The sequence below is a fragment of the Giraffa tippelskirchi genome, chromosome 1 (assembly GCF_054371585.1).
Source record: "Giraffa tippelskirchi isolate mGirTip1 chromosome 1, T2T-mGirTip1v1.2.pri, whole genome shotgun sequence".
In the NCBI taxonomy this organism is placed as follows: domain Eukaryota; kingdom Metazoa; phylum Chordata; class Mammalia; order Artiodactyla; family Giraffidae; genus Giraffa; species Giraffa tippelskirchi.
Window position 1 is genome coordinate 48077800 of NC_137275.1, and position 22110 is coordinate 48099909.

The 22110-nt window shown below is 35.7% G+C and overlaps 1 protein-coding gene across 2 annotated transcripts in view; it reads left to right on the plus strand.

Moving 5' to 3' along the window:
* GABRA2 (gamma-aminobutyric acid type A receptor subunit alpha2) overlaps window positions 1-22110 on the plus strand; it is a 130758-nt gene that overhangs the window by 99783 nt on the left and 8865 nt on the right. The window contains exons 10-11 of one of the 2 annotated variants that reach the window (XM_081518963.1): window positions 14770-14972; window positions 21184-21363. In XM_081518963.1, the coding sequence (XP_081375089.1) occupies window positions 14770-14972; window positions 21184-21363 (383 nt within the window). The remainder of the gene's footprint in view (window positions 1-14769; window positions 14973-21183; window positions 21364-22110) is intronic. The other variant, XM_081518869.1, reaches the window with a different exon arrangement.

Below are 22110 nucleotides of genomic sequence, written 5' to 3' on the forward strand. Positions count from 1 at the left end.
CCATCAAAGGCCGATGACTAGTTATTTCCTAATAACTTACAGAACACTGCAAGTCTTGATTCTAGTTGTGTACATCAAGTCGAGACTACACTGATTTGATGTGCATTCCCACTCATTTCCATGCCTTCCTTACTGCTGGATGTGGCCATAGGACTAAATTCTCAAAGACATACGAGTAAAAGTTAGGTGTTGAACTTTCAGTTTGTGCCTTTAAGGTAAATGTACGGGTCTCTCTTCATCCTCCCCTCTCTTTTGCTGGAATACAGGCCAAGTGCTGGCGAGCCCTCTTCAACCTCAAGGACGTGGATGCTACCATAAAAATGACAGAGAAACAAGAAAGAGGAAGCCTAGGTTTCTGATACCACAGTAGTCTTAGTAACCTTAGATATCTTATACCAAAATTGTTAAATAAGAGAGAGGATGGAGGGGTACTTTCATTTTATCTTATCTGCTTTCCTACTTGCTCACTCTGGAGAATAGTCTTTAGTTGGTGCTTACCTTAATACCTTTTCTAAGAATTAACTCTAACCTTATCTTATATACATAATTTTATATATGCATATATTACATCTATAACTATATATTATATATATATTACATATAACTATATGTGTAATATATTCACCATACACTATGTACATACTACTTTATACATATATGTAAAATGTTATACATATAGTATTTTAATTAGATTTATAGAGCACATAAAATATTTATTTAAAACTGTTTTGATGATCATACATCTCTTAATCCCATTTCCCTAGTCATTGAATTCTGGGGAGAAAACAGCTAGTATCAGAATATTTTTGTGTGTTTATGTGCTTAACCCAAAACATACACAAACATACCCACTCATTTATATGTGTGTATCCACACAAATAGGTGTATTTGCTTCAAAACTATATTAATTCATTCAATAAGAAAACATGTGCCAGACACTATTCTAGACCTTAGAGACATAGTGAAAGGCGCTCAGTCATGTCCGACTCTTTGAGACACCATGAACTGTAGCCTGCCAGGCTCCTCTGTCCATGAAATTCAACAAGTCAGAATACTGAAGTGGGTAACCTATCCCTTCTCCAGTGGATCTTCCTGACCCAGGAATCGAACCGGGGTCTCCTGCATTGCAGACAGATTCTTTACCAGCTGAGGTACCAGGGAAGCCCTTAGAGACATAAAGAAAGCAAAAATGGTGTGATTCCTACACTCACAGTCTGTTTGAGGAGAAATGAAGGTAAACAAATATATATATATTATGGTATGTTTTGGTCTAGGAATATTCAGTGTGCTCTCTGATAACCTAGAAGGGGCATTGAACACAGACTTGGAATATTCACTGATCCCCATAGCTTGAGGTTCTACCACTGATTTCCCAGAGTTCTTGAATATTCATATCCATATATGTGTGTGTACTTACACATTAACATTGATTGCAAATACATTTCCATCTGTATCATGAAAGTTTTTAATTTTAATTTTAACAAGTTTTAATTTTAACAATTTAACAAAATTTTAATTTTAACAAGTTTCACAAATGTTAAATTAGGGTCAATAACATTACTGTATGAATATTCTTCTTACTTTCAAACTTCAGTATGATTTTGTTTATGCTTGTAGTAAAAGCATTAAATAATTTGGCCAGATTTTATAAGTAATATTTTTGCCAAAAATATGATCAAGCTAGTTAGTAGAGGAACAAATATTAGGCAACCTAACTGAATACATCCGGTGCATATAATTAAAAACTTTGTTTATTTCTTGAATTGTCCTATTTTTAAAAAGTTATTGTTAAATGAAGTAGATTCAGTGATATAACAATACTCTGTCATTTTATTATAACTCATTTTCATATGTTTTCAAAGCTTCCCCTTGAAAATTCAGTTAGCAGGAACACAATGAACTGTTAGAGCATCTGTTTCATATTGAATGGTGCTGGCCAAATGCAGAGATTTATGAATTTGCCTTGTTGACTATCAGTCATCTGCTAATACTAGTTCATTATTTACTTCCAGAAGATTGTCTGTATTATATTGATTCATTACTTTGCTAAACATTACCTAGCTCTTCTGATTAACTGTCAAACTCAAATACCCGTAACACAACCAGAAACCCACAAGAAAAACAAAACACAGACATATAACTAATAACATGGGAAATTATAAAAAATCATGTATTCAAATCAAGGCACTGAGCTTCAGGTTTCATCACTGACATGTGAAGAGCTTGCAAGTTGTCACTCCCATCTTTACAATTAGAGAAAGCTGAACAAATGAAAATTAAGGACTTCTATTGCATTCATAGGAGAATTGAGGTGACAGGCAAACTGCCATCCCAACTTGGGGCAAGGCAGGCACATCCAGAGAGACACAGCTAAGACTTTCTTTTTACCTGGAAGAGATGCTGCTTAAACAGCATACACTGGTAGAGGTATTTAAATGCTTATTTTCATAATTGTTAGATACTGAACATGTACTCATGTGAGAGTAAGAAACTAGTAAAGCCACAACTTTTGAAGGAGCACCACATATTTGTGGGATTTTACCTCTTGGAATCCCACTAGATTCTCAGGCTAAAGATCTAAGATATATCCATTCTTAACAATAGCAGAGGAAGGGGTAAGGAGAAGAATCTTTTTGAAACATACCCAGAACCTTTTCCATAACCAAAGCCTGTGTCCGGGCGAAGGGACTTGGCCGGAGCCTCATTCCAGCTGACAGAAGCCATTCCTCCCACTCAAGCTGCACTAGCCTTACTTTCTCACCTAAGGAGATATGAGAAAATGAAATATTATCAACAGAAATCAGAGCATCACGGAAATAGATTGGGCATGCTACAGCCACTGCAAAGAGGAAGGAGAAGAGGGAATAAAACCATACCAGAGGAGAAACACTTGTGATGTTCCAGTCTGAGACACAGGCTGCCTAAAAGCCTGAGATCAAATCAGATTGTATTAATAGTTCAGTCTCCCTTCCGTACACCTTACTACCACACCAATGAGATGCCTATAAAATAGCAGCAGCTTATAGCAGAAAGAGCTGAAGGCACAGACTCCCTGGGAGAAGGAGTAGCTGGGAAAGTCCAAGGTCAAGAGTGGCAGCCACAAGAAAACAAAATAGCCTTGGATCCTGTGGCACCTATAATGACAGCAGACATTAAACACAACCGTCTAGCCAGATTAATTTAAATCCTATCCTGAGGGTCTATTTATGTCAGTCCCTATTACCCAAATTAACATGGTCAGGTTTTACAAAAAACTATCAGTGATGTATGTCAATTACACTTTACTAATACTTGGGGTAAAAATTAGAAAGCATGCCAAAGGGAAACATAAAAAAAATAAAACACAGTTGGAAGAGAAAAAGCAACGAAAGAGACTCAGACATGACAGGGACATTGGAATTATAAAATAAGGAATTTAAAGTAACTATGATTAATACGTTAGTACCTCTAATGGAAGAAGTAAACAACCTGCAAGAAGAGATTGGTTATAAAAGCAGAGAAATGGAAACTCTAAAAATCAAAAGGAATGATAGGAATAAAGAAGACAGTAACAGAAATGAAGAATGACTTTAGTGGACTCATCAACCAACTCTAAGAGTGAAGTATGAATTGATTAGCTAGTATGTGATCATTAGAAATTTCAACTTTCAAACTGAAATTCAAGCAAGAAAAAATTCAATTGAATAAATAACAACAAAAACAGAACAAAGCATTCAGGAGCTGTGCTACCATTTCAATAGGTATAACAGAGTCATAATTGTAATATCAGAAGAATAAAATGAGAACAGAAGAAATATTTGACATAATCATGGCTGAAACTTGCCAAATATTAATGATGAAACCATAGGTCCACAAAGCTCTGAGGACACCACAAAGGATAATCTACAAAGCAAAGAAAAACACAGTGAGTCATATCATATTCAAACAGCAGTAAACTAAAAGCAAAGAGAAAATGTTTGAAAAAAAAGCTAGAGAAGATAAAAGCAATCACTTTAACTATTGAATGTTTCTCAGGTGGTGCAATGGTAAAGAATCTGACAGCCAATGCAGAACTAACAAGAGACGCAGGTTCGATCCCTGGGTCGGGAAGATACCCTGGAGGAGGTCATGACAAGCCATTCCAGTATTTGTGCCTGGAGAATCCCATGAACAGAGGAGCCTAGTTAACTATGGAAGATTCACAGCCAGAGTAATCTTTTACACAAGAAATACTGACCATGTCACTAACCAGTTTATCATGAACTCTGTAAAGCTTTGGCAGTGCTCTTGAGAAGTCATTATTATCTCAACAGCATCAAGCAGGCCCTGGACGGTCTGGCCTTTGCTTTCCCCTTGACCTCCTCTTCATGAAACCCTCCTCTTCTGTCTTCCCACCTTGCAGGATTCTCTCCATCCCTCACAATGCCATGTTTCCTCGTGTCTCTGGGCTGGGCTCCTGTGCATATTCTTTCCTCAGTCTTGCCTGGGGACCCTTCTAACTTATCCCCATATTTCTTTGGGGAAGCCTAACCCAACTTCCCAGTCTAGGTAGATCACCCAGTTACAGTTCATCATAGACCCAGCTGTGATATTATATTATTTTGTGCTGTTTTGAAAAAAAAAAAATCGCATACACAACTGATTTGGTTTGGCTCGCATTCCATGCATGGCTCCACAGTGCCCAGCACAGAATGGGAACTTAATGCCTGCTTGCTTTATAAAAGAAAGAATAGATTTCTTGCTTTTATCCTAATGAATAAATGCTTATCGGTTACAGATCATTGGGCAAATAGTTTATTTTAAAAAACTATTTAATGACCTCCTAGCCTCTGCTATGCACCCTTTTACATTCTGGGGAGAAGATGACAAACAAACTGTAATCCCTGAATTTTAGGGGGGCTATACAGTCATGTAAACCAATAGAAAATTCAAAACGGATGTGATATGATGTAGGTATGCATAGGATCAGGTCATAGCTGCCTTTATGGGTGAAGTCCTACTGAAAGAGCAAGTTAAGCTGTGTGTATTGGTCCAGCGTGCATTCTTTGGGTGCAGGAATTTTTGCTCTTTATTTATTGGTGTGTTCTCAGTACTACAAAACTACCTGGCACTAAGTAGGTGCTCAATAATTTATTGAGACATATTAAAAAGCAGAGACATTACTTTGTCAACAAAGGTCCATCTAGTCAAGGCTATGGTTTTTCCAGTAGTCGTGTATGGATGTGAGAGTTGGACTATAAAGAAAGCTGAGCACCGAAGAATTGATGCTTTTGAACTGTGCTGTTGGAGAAGACTCTTGCAAGTCCCTTGGACTGCAAGGAGATCCAACCAGTCCATCTTAAAGGAAATCAGTCCTGGGTGTTCATTGGAAGGACTGATGTTGAAGCTGAAACTCCAATATTTTGGCCACCTGATGCGAAGAGCTGACTCATTTGAAAAGACCCTGATGTTGGGAAAGATTGAAGGCAGGAGGAGAAGGGGGCGACAGAGGATGAGATGGTTGGATGGCATCACCGACTCAATGGACATGAGTTTGAGTAAACTCCGGGAGTTGTTGATGGTCAGGGAAGCCTGGTGTGCTGCGTTTCATGGGGTCGCAGAGAGTCGGGCACGGTTGAGTGACTGAACTGAACTGAACTGAATAGGATTTTGGTAATAAAAAAGAGGGATGTGTGAAAGGGAAAAAAAATTATAGTTAAAGGAAACCGTATGTTGTCCAGACTGACAAACTATCCATGTCACTGCCATTTCAACCTGGAATATGGAAAATGGCTTCATTCAGACTGCAAAAGCCTTTCACTAAGAAAGGACATTAAGATGAAAGTGGTTTGAGGAAAAGAATATGAGTTTTGGATTTATTAAATCCATGATGTATTCAGGTAAGAATAAAGAAAAAAATTGTAAATCCCTCACAGTATTATGTACACTATAATTAACCTTTCAAACATGTTCTAGATCATAATCAATAATTTCTAAGTTCAAAAATTTTAAATTAATAGAGTTTGAGATAATTAGATATTATGACAATGATATGTTATCCAAGTATAATTTCTGCCTCTGATATATAGAAATTTCAACTTTTTTATTATTCAGATGTAACGTGTGTGGGTACTTATTCACTTCCAGTCATGTCTGACTCTTTGTAACCCTATGGACTATATACCATCAGGCTTCTCTTTCCATGGGATTCTCCAGGCAAGAATACTAGAGTGGGTTGCCACGCCCTCATCCAAGGTATCTTTCCAACGCAGGGATCGAACCCATGTCTCTTAGTCTCCTGCATTGGCAGGTGGGATTTTTACCACTAGCACCACCTGAGAAGCCCATCAGATGTAGTAGTCCAGTTATGCATTAAAATTTAAACCTTAAAAATAAAATTGCAATCTTTCATAGTGTGGGGCTTCCCAGGTGGCTCAGTGATAAAGAATCTGCCTGCCAAGGTAGGAGACACAGCACAGGTTCGATACCTGTGTCAGGAAGATCCCCCTGGAGAAGGAAATGGCAACCTTTTCCAGTACTCTTGCCTGGGAAATCCCATGGACAGAGGAGCCTGGTGGGCTACAGTCCACGGGGTTGCAAGAGAGTCAGACACAACTTAGTGACAACATAACAATAAATTTCATAGTGTGCTTCCACTGTATTTGTTAATATTATTATTATCATTTTGGTGGGAAGGAGTGATTATTGTTTTGTCCATTGGGCTCAAGGGGAAGGAGGGTGGAGTGGGGAATCCAACATTTTGTTACCAGAATGTCTGTAGTTTCTGCCATTTCTACCAGCAACCAGCAGGTGGTATCAAACAATTTTAAGTTTCTGTTGTATTGCAGTTTTTGTGCCTATTTGGTTTCTGAGATTTCTCCTTCCTAACTTCCGCCCCACACCCTAACCACAAATACTCACTTATAAGCATTTGATGGGTATAAGGTCTCAAGGATTTTTAAAAATATTTTATTTATTTTTTAATTGGCTGAAAATTCTTTGCAATTTGAGGATTTTATTTTTCTGATTTAAATATGTCCTAACTTTCCTTTCAGAGTGATATTACACTAGGTATCTTTTTATAATAAGAAGCATTGTTTTACATGTAGTAACTCTTTTGGCTGCTGTAACAACAGGATGCACAACAGGATGCATGCTTTCTCAATCACTCAGTCATGTGTGACTCTGTGACCTCATGGACTGTAACCCTCCAGGCTCCTCTGTCCATAGGATTCTCCAGGCAAGAATACTGGAGTGGGTTGCCATTTCCATCTCCAGGGGATCTTCCTGACCCAGGGATCGACCCCACATTGGGAAAACACTACTCCTAATCCCCGCTTTACAAATGAGGAAATTGTGGAACAAAGAGGCTACGGAACTTCCCTAAAATCACAGAATTAGAATTCTGGCATCTGGCCATGGAGCCCACAGTCTCATTCTCTGTGTGAAATCATTTCCCTGATTTGATTTTCTCTTTTTGGTGTATATTTTCACTCAACACATAGCATTTCTTTACTTTGACACCATTTACTCAGCTACTATGAACTGAGGTTTTTAGCACCTGCAAGTTGGAATAAGAAATATTATGCAGAATAAAATCAGAGTGTAAAATAGCTATATGTTAGATATTGTCTGAGGAATGATCACATATTTTTCACATATATGCATAAAATTTTAGTGCTGAAAGCGCTTTATAAACTACTTGCCTTTTATTTTACTGTAAAAGAAACTGAGGCTTCCCAAAGAAGCATTGAGTTTCAGTGGTCCCCCAGAGGTGATAAGGGAAGACACAGTCTGCTAAAGTAATGTGGAAACATTCGTTTATGAAGGCCTTACCAGGAACAGGAAAATGCCCACTGCTGGGAGATGGGCATGTGGGAGGTTTGTGAGCTTTTTAGGGAAGTGCAACTTTTGAATGCCTAGCTTTTCTATCTACAGTGTAATGGGACGGGCTAGGCTGAACTAACAGAGAGAAAAGCTGGCTTATGAGAATCTTATCCCTGCAGTATAAAGAAAAAAGAGAAGGAAGGAAGGGAAGGAGAGGAGCTTATAATCAGTGTTAACAATTTTCATGTCAAGTTTCCACAATCAGATGAAAGAAAATAAAATTAGAAAATAAAATTTAGATACGGGGTAATTTAAATATGGTGAAAAAGAGCCTCATAGTAAATTTATATTGAAATTGCTGTAACATTTTATTGGCTTGAGTGACTAGACTCAAATCTAATTTTAAGCTAATGGTATGGACTCAGAATCATAATTAATGGTTTGCCATAATTTGAATATGCATTTTTGGTAGAGTTTTCTTTGTTAGTCCACATTAATGTATCTGTCATTCCCCAAAATTCACAGTTGAATTAGAAATGATTAAAAGTCATTATCTCTTGTTTAAACTAAAAATTTTGCATTTTGTCTTATCACAGAAGCAAAGAAGCGTCACTTCAGGTAAAAAGTGAATTTCCCTCAATGTTAATTTCCCAAATAATCAATATCCCCTAATATCAATATGATTATCTTAGATAATACCCTTAGAGATTTTGTCCTTTCATGTTTATCTGATAAAATACCCCAAAAAGTTAAATAATAGAAAAATCACTGAAAGCATTTACAAAGAAATATTTTAGCAGCCTCTGCCAGAGGCAATGGATAACTTTTGGATCAAACAATAGGCTAACCAAAAAGATTTAAGAGGAAAACCTGGGGAATGAATTGTACATTAAAATAATTAAATAATTAAAATAATTTAAAAATTAAAAAATAAAATAATAGAAAAAATCTGTTTTTTTTTTTCTATTTCAACTGAACTTGAAATAGAAACAAAGTTTCTAGTTCATCATTCCAAACCACATGCTATCTTATTCCTGAAGGTGGTAACCTAAGATGAATGTCCTTTTTGATTTTTTTATTTACTAAGTTGATGCAGTATATCTATATTGACACACAAATTCCTGTGCATGAACTTTCATGAAAACTGAATCATGAAACATTTTTAAGAAAAATGTAGATTTTTTTATAGTCAATGTTATCCCAACTTTATTGTTGTGGTATTACTAATGTAGGTATTAAAAAATTTATTAAACTATTTCCCAATCACTGATTGCTAACATCACCACCTTTTTACTTTTACAAGAGTGTTCATAATAAGGAGCCTTATGTATCATTTATCTTTAAATATTTTTCTGCTATCACTGCAGTAAGGTAGGTGTCTGAGAGTATTAATAGCAACAAAAAGAGAATTAAAATAAATAACATTTAGTAAATTCCCATAATGTCCCAGACTTTGTGGTAAGTACATACTTAACTTTCACAACATTCTTCTGAAGTAGATATAGTCTAAAGATCTGTTTTGAAGATATGGCACATAAGAATAGTTGAGAAACTTACTAAAGATCACATAGGCAGCAATTAGTGGAGCCAGAATTCAAACCCAGCAATCTGACTGTAAGATCTTCTGAGAAAAGAACTACAGAGGTATCCAGTATTTCATCCTGCCCTGGCTCATTTAGAAAAATAATTCCTAGGTCTCAGGAGAGACCCATTCAAATTGTTTGTGATGTCAACAAAAATGGTGGAGTAAGAAATACTAAAGTCCCACATCTTCATAAAAGCAATGAGAAACTGGTAAAACTGTTAAAATCAACTTTTTCAGAACTTTGGAAATCAGCCAACAATTTGCAACCCTGAGTACACTTATTCAAGAAAAATTGTAGAATCTTGGTAAGAATAGTAATCTTTGTGGTACTGAAACTTACCCTAGTCTCATATCCACTCCCCACCTAAATGGTAGTGTTAAAAATAAAGCCTGGATTTCTGGTATAGGAGGAGCTCATTTAAAAAGAATTATCATTACTTCATCTGTATGGTGCTTCCCTGGAAGATCGTCTCAAAAAGCTTCTTTTTGTTCACCTGACTCAGAATCCCCTCCAGTGCCAAAATCACTACCTGAGGGAACCACTGAAAGCATTTACAGACCAATATTTTAGCTGCCTATGCCAGAGGCAATGGATAACTTTTGGATCAAACAATGGGCTAACCAAAAAGATTTAAGAGGAAAAGCTGAGGAATCTACTGTACATAAGTGATCTGAAAAACACCGACATATTTCTTGGAATCCAGAAGGCCACATGGATACACAGAGTTATGTGAATACCCAAAAATGACTGAGAGAGCCCAAAGCCCTCCCCTCTCATTGACCTTAAGCCTCTCTACAAGCAGGAAGTGGATGCTAAGGCAGAGTTGTCAACTGTGTGGCTGAATGTTGAAGACATACCCCAACCTGCATACAGAATCACCTGACAAAGACAGAGAAATTTATGCTTTCAAGTGTTTCAGAAAGTCTGTCCAACCATTAGATGGCCATTAGGCTAAGAAAACAGAGACTTCAGTGGTCCCAAATGAAGAGAATACAGAATTAGTTAAGAAAAGTCACTATACAAACAGAGTCCATAAATACAACAAGTCACAATGAAAAAGACCCTGGAAAGGGCAAGAATATAATTTCAAGAATTGCCACATTACAGTATTCAAAATGTCCAGTTTACAACAAAAATATAAGGTCTGCAAATTTAAAAAGTATATACCATTTAAAAGAATAAAAAGGTTCATTAGAAACTGTACCTAAGGAAGCCCAAGTGTTGCAATAAATAGACAAAGACTTTAAATAAGCTACATTAGATAAAATAGAACAGCTAAAGGAAACCACATCTAAAGAATGAAGGTTTTCTAATGATGCCTCATCAAACATAGAATACCAAATCAATAGAAATTATAAAAAGTAAACAGGTAGAAATTCAGCAATTCAAAAGTACCATAACTGAAAAGAAAAATTTACTGGAGGAGCTTAATAGTAGATTTACGCAATCAGAAGAAAGAATCAGTAAACTCAGAGATAAGTCAGTTAAGATTCTTAAGTATGGGAAACGGGGAGTTAAAAAAAAAAAAAAGAGGAAAAATAATCAGTGCCTAAGACACTTGTGGCATATTATCAAGCATGTCAATATATGTAAAGTGGTAGTTACGGAAGGAGAGGAGAGGGATAAAGGGATTAAAATATTTGAAAAATAGTGGTCAAAAATTTTCAGCTTTAATGAAGAACACAAATCAACTCATTTAAGAAGCTCAATAATCCAGACAAATCACAAGAGGAAAAAATTCCCTGCAGATCAATTTCTCTTATGAATATAGATTCAAATGTCCTCAACAGGAAATTAACAAACTGAAACCAGCCACATATAAAACCAGCCACATATAAAAAGGATTGCACACTTGTGACAAAGTGTAATTTACCTCCGGAAAGTAAGGTTGGTTAAACATACAAAAATCAATGTAATAATCCCAAATAGATTTATGGAATATGGAAAAAAACACACCATCATCTCAATAGGCTCTGAAAAACATAAAACATCCTTTCATGATAAAAAGAGTCAGTGAACTAGCCCTAGAAAAGGACCTCTTTAACCCAATAAACAGGATATTTAGAGGTGAAAGATTAAAACTTTTAGTACTAACATCAGGAACAAGACAAGGACATCTGCATTCACCAATTCTATTCAACATTGTAGTACAGGCATTAGCCAGAGAAGTTAGGCAAGAAAAACAAATAAAAGGCATCCAATTTGGAAAGGAAGAAACAAAACTCTATATGCAGTCACATATTTTTATATATATAAAACTTTTAATAAACCACATAAAAACTATTAGAGATAATGTAGTCAGGAAAATATCAGGTAGAAGATCAATACGCAAAAAAATCAGCTTTGTTTCTATACACTAGCAATGAATAATCTAAAATGGAAATTAAGGTATTTCTATTTACATAACAGCCCAAAGAATAAAATACCTATAAATAAATTTAAGTTTAAAGGTGAAAAACTTATAAATTGAAAATTACAAAATGTTGCTGAAAGGAATTGAAGTTCTAAATAAATGGAGATGACATATGTATGTCCAATTAAAATGTATAGCTATGTCATATTTGGGAATTGGAAGATTTATTGTAGTTAATATGGCAATATTTCCACAAACAAGGATTTTAATGCAATATCTACCAAAACTCCAAAGACATTTTTGGAAAAATGAGCAAACTGACCATAAAATCGTAAGGAAGTGTAAGGGACCCTGAATAGCTAAAATAATCTTGAAAAAGTATAAGAAATTTGGAGGACTCATGCTTCCCAATTTCAACACTTACCCTAAAGCTATGTTATCAAAACTGTGAACTCTGTATAAGGACTGACATGCAGATGAATGGAATAGAATTGAAAGTCCAGTATATATATGGCTGAATCCCTTCACTGTTCACCAGAGACTACCACAACATTGTAAATCAGCAATAAGTTCAGTTCAGTCGCTCAGTCGTGTCTAACTCTTTGTGACCCCATGGACTGCAGCATGCCAGGCTTCCCTGTCCATCACCAACTCCCGGAGCTTACTCAAACTCATGTCCATTGAGTCTGTGATGCCATCCAACCATCTCATCCTCTGTCGTCCCCTTCTCCTCCCGCCTTCAATCTTTCCCAGCATCAGTTCAGTTCACTTCAGTCGCTCAGTCATGTCCAACTCTTTGCGACCCCATGGACTGCACCACCCCAGGCTTCCCTGTCCATCATCAACTCCTGGAGCTTACTCAAACTTATGTCCATTGAGTCGGTAATGCCATCCAACCATCTCATCCTCTATTGTCCCCTTCTCCTCCCACCTTCAATCTTTCCCAACATCAGGATCTTTTCAAATGAGTCAGTTCTTCACATCAGGTGGCCAAAATATTGGAGTTTCAGCCTCAGCATCAGTCCTTCCATTGAATATTCAGGATTGATCTCCTTTAGAATGGACTGGTTGGATATACCCCAGTATAAAATAAAAAGTTTCAAGCTTGAAAAAAAGAAGAATTGAAAGTCCAGAAGTAAACCCATCTTTGATCAGTTGATTTCATCAACAGTGGTAAGATCATTTAATGGGGAAAGAAAAGTCTTTTCAACAAATGGTGTTGGGACCACTGACTATCCATATGCAGAAGAATGGATCTGGACATCTACCATATACAAAAATCACCTCAAAAAGGACCAAAGACCTATATGTAAGATCTAAAACTATAAAACTCACAAGAAAATATACACTTAAATATTTATGACCTCAGATTAGGCAACAATTTCTTAGGTGTAGTACACCAGTTTGTAATCCCTAAAGGGAATTTCATTGATCCACATCATCTTCAATGCCAGGATAATATCAGTCTTTCAAAGTTTTGCTAACATTTTGCTGATAATACTGTTTTTAAAAGCATCTCATTATTGCTTTTTTTCCTTGACTGCTGATGAAGTTAAATTTATTTTCATGTCAGTTGCATTTATATGTTTGTGTGCATGGGGAGATAGGTTGTTGTTTGTATGTGTGGGTATAACTGTCTTGTATTCTATTTAATTATTGTACTGTACCAAATTAAAAGAAAACACCATCTAAAATCTTTCACAGTTTGGTGCATGTTAACAGAATATATTTCTTAAATGTGTTTTATAATATTGACTCAGCAGCAGGTGAGCTAAACTTATTTTTAGCTAAATTTATCTTTCTACCTTTCATTCCTACTACCACCATCATATTCCCAGATTCATTCATTCATAATTAAATAGAATTATTGCTATTTTGAATTGCTAACTCTATGGTAAGTGAGAAAAGAAGCTTCTTTATTTACCCTAAGGGAAAGTAAAAAATAAAATATAAAAGAATTTCATTATATGAATGAACATTTCTCCAACATTTTGATTCTTTTAATTTAATATATCCTCTGTGTATGTAATTGAGCTTCCCAGGTGGCACTAGTGGTAAAGAACCCTTCTGTCAGTGCAGGAGATGTAAGAGACATGGATTTGATCTCTGAGTTGGAAAGATGCCCTGGAGAAGGGCATGGCAACCCACTCCAGTATTCTTGCCTGGACAATCCTATGGACAGAGGAGCCTTGCAGGCTATACAGTCCATGAGGTCACAAGGAGTCAGACACGAATGAAGAGACTTATCATGCATGCATGCATGCATGTACATAATTAATCCTCTCTTGAATCTCTGATAAAGCAGGTAACTGTAGACATTTTGACTGCTGATGTTGTGAATATCTTCTGAGTTATTGCTTTCTTTTTACTTAACCATTGTGATTTCCCTGAATGACATTCTTTAAACCAATGGAGGTATAAACTACTTCTTAAAATTAGTGATTAATATTTTATAAGGTATAGCATTTAGTTGGTTGTTTTGTTTTTCTGTAGATTCTAAGCTTCATTATTAAAGAAATTCCATCCTTATAATACTAGCCAGTCTAGAATTAATTTCATACTTAGCCTAGCTATACTTAGAATGAAGAACTTCTTAATCATAGTTCTGTTGTGATCACTAGTGTGGATGACTGGTCCATTGCTTAGAATGAGTCAAATAAATGATGAACAAATTAATGTGAAGCTTTGTGAAGGATTTTTTTTAATTAATGTTAATGAGAAATGGGTCAATTTCAAGTACCTGCTTTCCTCATCGGAAATTCTACTTCAATTTCACCAGTCTTTCTAACCTCAATGGTACTTAAGAGGAAAAGGAGATTCATACAAACAAAAATGAAAAAGCAAAGCATTTCAGAGTCATCACTTCAAAAAAATATAATAACCATTTATGATAATTAACTTTGCACTATTTTCTTTCAGAAGATTTTTGTTTGTTTGCTTTTCTAGTGGCTAAAGGTGGCAGTGAAAGTACCTTTTGAAAAAAAAAAAATTCCAATGCTGTTGTGCTGGTATTTGTTGATGTTTTTGCTTCCTATCTTTTTGCAGGAGTAACAACTGTTCTAACAATGACAACTCTAAGCATCAGTGCTCGGAATTCTCTCCCCAAAGTGGCTTATGCAACTGCCATGGACTGGTTTATTGCTGTTTGCTATGCATTTGTGTTCTCTGCCCTAATTGAATTTGCAACTGTTAATTACTTCACCAAAAGAGGATGGGCTTGGGATGGAAAGAGTGTAGTAAATGACAAGGTAAGTGAGAACTTCCTTCTAACTGTGATTAAGCGAATCCCTCAACCCATTTAGCTTGTAACAGATACTGTTCCTCAAATTTGACATTAAGAACATTCAAACATAAAGCTTTCTTTTAAAGTATGCTCTTGCCTGAAATCCTTTAGGAGTGCTGGTATTATTACTTCTGTTAAAACCACTTCCTAGCATCAGTTGAGCTCTGACAGTGTTTTCCGCTAAGTTTTCTACCTATGCTCTCTCATATGATCTTTACAACTTATAACTAGGATCTCTTTTTAATTCTCTCTCTCTCTTTTTATGAAGAAGGTATAGCTTAGTGAAGTTATTTACTTGCCCAAGTTCACACAAGTTAATGTTTACTTAAACCCAGATCTGCCTGACCATTAAGTTCATACCTTTAACCACACCGCTTTACAGTAAAAAGATTTGGAAAAGAAAAGTGGGCATTAATTTTACCAATTATAGAATCTCAGGCCCAATCAGTAGGCTGAGTTACTTTTCAGAGTTACCCTTCAGAGATGGGGGTATCATCTCTGTTGCTTAGATGTAAAAGAACTCACAGGATTGTAATCGTTCCCATGTTGTATGGAATAAGTAAGTAGGTAGGAATGCCTAAACATTTTCAGTTGCTCATTTAGTCCACAAGAGAAAAAAATATTTATCTTCAAGATTAACTTCTTTGGGAATTATTTATGTCTATTTTTAGGTTTCAGGTACTGAAGGAAGTGTGAGTTTTGTGCAATGATAAATAGCCATTTCCTCTCTCAGTCTGCCTTAAGAGGAGCCTTTGTGTACATCTGCCTTAAGAGGAGCCTTTGTATACATCACAATGAGATATAAAGTTTTCTCAATAATAATAAAAAGTTCTACTTGGAGGGTTTCTTTTCTACAAAGTATCTACCTGAATACCCTTCCATTAAGTTTGGAACAGCATACTTGCTGATTTTCCTTTTCAGTTATTTGAATATAATTTTTTTCTAATTTATATGATGATATTGACATTGATATTGTAGTCTTTTTCCTTAACTTTGTAAACTGTAAAAGTTTTAACAAGTGCTGATTTATTTCATTTTATAAGCTATATTTTGTATACTAATAGTCAATGAATAAATATTAAAGAAAATTTGATTACTTTTCTATGCTTAACTTTTAGGTTATTTTACCATTCCCATCACATTTTATTGTTGATTTATGTTTTCATACCCCATATAGTATACTGCTTTTTCATTGCTATCTATGCAGTTACTTCTTTTAAGTTATATAAGTTACACATGCACTTTCATACTAACATTTTTTGAAGATGAAATGCTTTGCAAATACATCACAAAAGATAAATAGTGGTTTGTGATGTAAATCCATGTAGAAATATATTAATATTTTATTTTTAATGCATTGAGGTGCCAATCAAATTGACATTGTGATTTGGCATATCAAATAATATGCCTTCTTAACCCCTGAACTTGGAAAATACAAGTACCTATAAATGCAAAAAACACCCAGATTCCTGATAATGCATTCTAGAAGCAATAACCTGACAGAGACAAATACTAGATTTAAGTCTATCCACATATCAGATCACATATAGTGAAGATAAATCTTGGTTGAAATCGTTTATGCTCCAACCTAGTTTGCAGGAAAACAACTAACAAATTTTGTATTATTTCAGTTCTAAGTGTTTCAAGTTCAGTGGTTAAGTTAAAGGGAACATTACATCAGGCTCCTTGCTTGTTGGTAACCACTTTTCCATAGCTAGAGTGCCGAACACAGTGTCAGGCAATTAGTAAGCACTGCAGAAAGTTTTGTTGAATAAAAGAATAAATTGATTTTTGCTATTAAATCTGGCAGTGTAATACCAATGACAAGACTTCTTTGCCTGCATGGAAGATCTTCTAATACTTTACAGTGGTAAATTTATCAGGGGGTACTCAATCCTTTTCATGATTCAAATACATTTTGGGAGGTTTTTTCCTATTGGAAATAATCAGGTTCTTAAAACTAAAAGGATACATAGTGGAATGCCTCCAACTAGCACATCTGCCTAAAAAAAAAAAAAAAAAAATCAGTGCAATTTACTCTGTTTTAGTTCTCCTTAGATTTAATTAAGTGGAAAACAGTAATTTTCCTGAAATACAAAGTTTTTATCCATAGGCCCAAATGGGATGCTTTTAGTTGAACCAGACTGGAGGAAGCCCTCATTTTTAGAGTTAGTAAACAGGAGTAAATGCACTTAATGATCTGTCAATCCAAAGCATATATAAAAAGTTATTTAAGGTTTGTTAACTGGCAAGTATTAATTTGTCTCATGAGGATAATCACTTGGAGATTCATATTAATATTGTATGTTCAAAAAAAGAAATATGTATTTAACATACAGTTTATATGTAGATTGTGCTCTGATGATCTTTAAGGTTAGTTTTCGCAAACAGATAAATAAATTCATTTGCTTCATATTCAAGCTACATTTGAGCCCTCTATTAGAAGACAAAGCCTATTTTGCTCTGTGATCTTGCACAAGATTGTACACTACTTTTTGCCTCAAGTGTGAAATTAGTTAACAAAACTTCATCGATCTAAAAATTTAGTGCAGGATCAAATAATTCAACTTCACTTATTTATGCCTTTTCATATATGAAAGTATCCATTTATTCAACTTCCCAAATTCTTCTGGAACCTTCCTCAAGACTAACTCTTCTACCTTATCTCTTGATTCTTTTTCCTCTTGTTCCTTTTTCAATATTAAACCATCAGTTATTATTTTCTTCTCTTACTTCTTCAAAGCCATCTTCTCTTTTTCATCTGCTTCCTGTAAGTTTCTGATGATGCCTAATATACTTTAATTTACCATAAAGGCAAAAGCAAAACTCTTTCCAGATTCTATCACCCATTCCCCCATCCTCAGATTCCCCATTCTTCTTCTTTTTCCATTCAAACTTTTTGAAAGCATTGCTTGTAAAGTGTATGTTCTCACTTTCAGTTTAATTTTCAGCTCACTATAATCAGGTTATCTTTCCATTTATTGTCCTATAGCTGAAGGATTCCAGCCTCTATGTTTTCAAATCAGATAGTTTTTCATTTTTCTTGAGGGATTCCCATTGAACCCACTGAATATGTATACTCCAAGACTCCATTTCAGCTCCAAGTCAGCAACTTTTTCTCCTCTGTCAGGTCTTTAAAACAGGTCTTCGACTATCACCTTCCTTCCTTAGATCTTGACAGCTGCCACTATTCATTCTATTCTTTGAGATTCTTTGCCTAAGTTTGGAGTAGGTCCAGTCTACCTAGCATTTGCTCTTGTTTATCCCCAAAGACAGTCATTTAAACTTATTTTTTTTGTTGTTCTTGCTATTACTATGTGATTCTCATTTTAAGGGTTTTCCTGAAAATACTTGTAGGAATGTCAGCCACACTATGCATTGTCTACTGTTTATTATCTCTAAATAGATAAAACCTACTCATCCTCAGCACAAATACCAGTGTGAAGTGAAGTGAAAATTGCTCAGTCATGTCCAACTCTTTGCAACCCCATGGACTATACTGTCCATGGAATTCTCCAGGCCAGAATACTGGAGTGGGTAGCCATTCCCTTCTCCAGGGGATCTTCCCAATCCAGGGATCGAACCCGGGTCTCCTGCTTTGCAGGCAGATTCTTTACCAGCTGAGCCACAAGGGAAGCCCAAGAATACTGGAGTGGATAGCCTATCCCTTCTCCAGGAGATCTTCCTGACTCAGGAATCAAACTGGGGTCTCCTGCACTGCAGGCAGATTCTTTACCAACCGAGCTATCAGGGAAGCCCAATCCTCAGGAAGTTTCTGAACACTTGCTCCCCTGACCCCTGAAAAATTATATCATTTTATAAGTATGTATAGTATCCTGCTCTTTTGCATTTCATTCTTTATTACAGCTTATAATCGCACACTTAAGTCCTAGCTCCTTCACTGTTCATGGTAACAATGACCACATTTATTTAAAAAAATCATTTATCCTTGGCCCTTTGTACAGAGCTTACTACAGATATTAGTTTTCAATAAATGTGGTGCAAATTAACTAAGCATAACCAAATCATAACCACAGCCCACACCTTTATCTTACCTTCCACAGTTATTATAACTTTCTCTTAACTTCCAGGTTCATATATCCAACAGGTACCCTAGGCACTTCTACATGAACATGATTCTTCAATCTTTGCATATCTCTTTTAAAAGATGAAAGAAACAGCAAGCAACCAAAAAATAAAATATCCTAAGTGCCTATTTTTTCATATATATCTCAGTTCATGGCAAAACCTAGTCTCATATACCGACAACTTGAAAGCATCCCTTGAGATCTAACCAGCTGTCAAATGTCCATTTTCCTACGTGTATGTCCACAGGCCATGCTCTTACTACCTTTCATTATTTTCAGTCTGTTTATTCCTCATTATCTCTAATCATGTCTCATTTTAATCCATTCTGTACAGTAGTTCCAGAGGTGTCTTTCTAAAACAGAAACATGATCATTTATTTTTTAGCTCTTTAATAAACTGCTGAAAACAATTTTTCAAGCATCTCAGCTAATATGGCCCAAATATATAGCTTTCTGATACATTTGTTTACGTCATGAATGATAAGAAAATATTTTGCAGTTTATTGTGCACTTACCACTATGTGCCTTGAAATATCTTCATGTCAAAATGAGGAATATAAGATTCCTCAAGTAAAGTTACTTGCTCAAGATCACACATCTAATAAATGGTGAATCCAAGACTGAACAGATCTGAAGTCCATGCTCATATTCTTCCTTTAGCCATTAAAAACATCCCCAACTATCCATGCCTCTTCCCATCTCCATGACATTAGATGTGTTGATCCCTCTTGCTAAAATGCCCTCTCCTTTCTTTCCTAACTGATGAACTACTTATTCCTTAAGACCTATCCAATTGTATGTAATTACCACCCACCATTATGCTTTTACAGTACTTGCCACAAATTCCTTTTATGTAACCTCATTCCATTATACTTCTATTGTAAACAAAGCTAACAGTAAGTTGTATGATCTAGAGGAATATGTTTTTGTCTTATTCATTATTTCTCTGCTAATATCTAACATAGTGTTTAGCACACAGCTTTTTGAATTAAATTTTAAAATATACCTTTACTCTCTTAAGACTGTTTTTACTTCTAAATATGAGTCAGTGGTTCTACACTGGCCAAGAAAAGCGTATTCTTTGGAAATACAATACATATCAAATTACTGAAAACACAGGCATAGCACCATAATATCCAAATTAACATGAACTGTGCCATTATTTTGGGATTCACTCCATGGCAATCACATTGCATCACATTTCAAGTGTTTTTATGCATCTGTTTGTATTTTTTAAGATCCTTCTTTGTTCCAAAAGCATTTCAGACAGTCTACCAAAAGAATGTATGTACTTAAATTATTTAAATAGAAGTAGAAAATCAGGATGAAGGAAAATAGCCTGCAAATATGTCCACCGTTTGGGCCAGAATGTTAACCGTAGTCCATATCTGTGCTGCGTGCTGTGCTTAGTCACTCAGTCGTGTCCCACTCTTTGCAACCCCATGGACTGTAGCTTGCCAGGCTCCTCTGTCCATGAGGATTCTCCAGGCCAGAATACAGGAGTGGGTAACCTATCCCTTCTCCATGGGAACTTCCTGACCCAGGAATTGAATCAGGGTCTCCTGCATTGCAGGCAGATTCTTGACCAGCTGAGCTACCCAGGAAGCCCAGTCCATAGCTAGAATAGCTAAGATTCAAATTCTAAGCTTCTTGGCTATGAGAATGAACCATAGGGGGAAACTTATTTCCCTTTAACCAGAAAATGGAAGTATAAATTTTCTCAGAAAAAAAAATCCTATATTGAATTCTCTTTTATAAAACAATATAATATGGGTGTTGTATTAGAAAAGGGCTTCCCTTGTAGCTCAGTTGGTAAATAATCTGCCTGCAATGCAGGAGACCAGGGTTCAATCCCTGGGTAGGGACGATCCCCTGGAGAAGGAAATGGCAACCCACTCCAGTATTCTTGCCTGGAGAATCCCATGGACTGAGGAACCTGGAAGACTACAGTCCATGGGGTTTCAAGAGTCAGACACGACTTAGCAACTAAGCCACCACTATATTAGAAAAAGTTGGGTGCTATTGCAAGTAATGTCAGCGTTTTCCCAATAAATGCAGTAATTAATTTCATATTGATGTTTCTTATAGTCCCTTTCAATAAAAGCTGAAGGCATTATATTAACTTACAACTCAGTGAAGGCAGTTCTTCAAGGAGCTAAGCTAATATGGTCCAAGTATATAGCTTTCTCATGGCATAGTTTTATCCAAGGAAAGACTTTAGAGAACTTAGAGAAGTGGATGGACTGTATAACCTTCAAACAATCTTCTGTAAGTATCACTTTTCTTAGGATGGTTAGCAGACAATTAACAATACCATTATCTAATCAGGGAGCATTTTTTTTTTTTTTTTTTTTACAAATAATAGGCTTTCTAGTAGCCACAATGACTGTAAAAAAGCAACATTGTATATAGAAAGAGCATAGATTTGCCACTTTGGAAACTTGCGGGTTTCTCCAAAGACTATTGAATTTAGTGTTGTATTTATGAGAGCTCCATTTCCTTATGCTAAGAGACACTCTCTGAGATTCTTTCCGACTCTGAAACTGTGATTGCTATTTTCATTTATATGCAGGTCATTTCAGTACTAGGTATCTACATTTTAGCTAAAGCATTTACTCAATTTACTAACGCATCATTTTATCTAATACTCTAAGAAAACCGAGATTGATTTGCCACAATGGTGTAAGACATTTTGATTTTTATAATTGGGAGTTTCCCAAACTGAACTTTTAAGTATATATTTGGACACTCTAATAAGTAATAACCTCAAGATATTCTGATTCTTATAAAACATCCTTTACAAAATAGAAAGTTTAATAGTACGCGTTATAATTCCTTCTCATTCCACTTAAGTAACAGCATCAACAGATTCTATAGCTGCATAATTTTCTATTTTCCCTGGATAATGTATAAAAATAAATCATTTACTGCTTTAGTGTATAACCATATTTTCCCACTTCTCTTTTATATGTCTCGATCACAAGTAAAACAATTTCCACACAAATGTGGAAATTC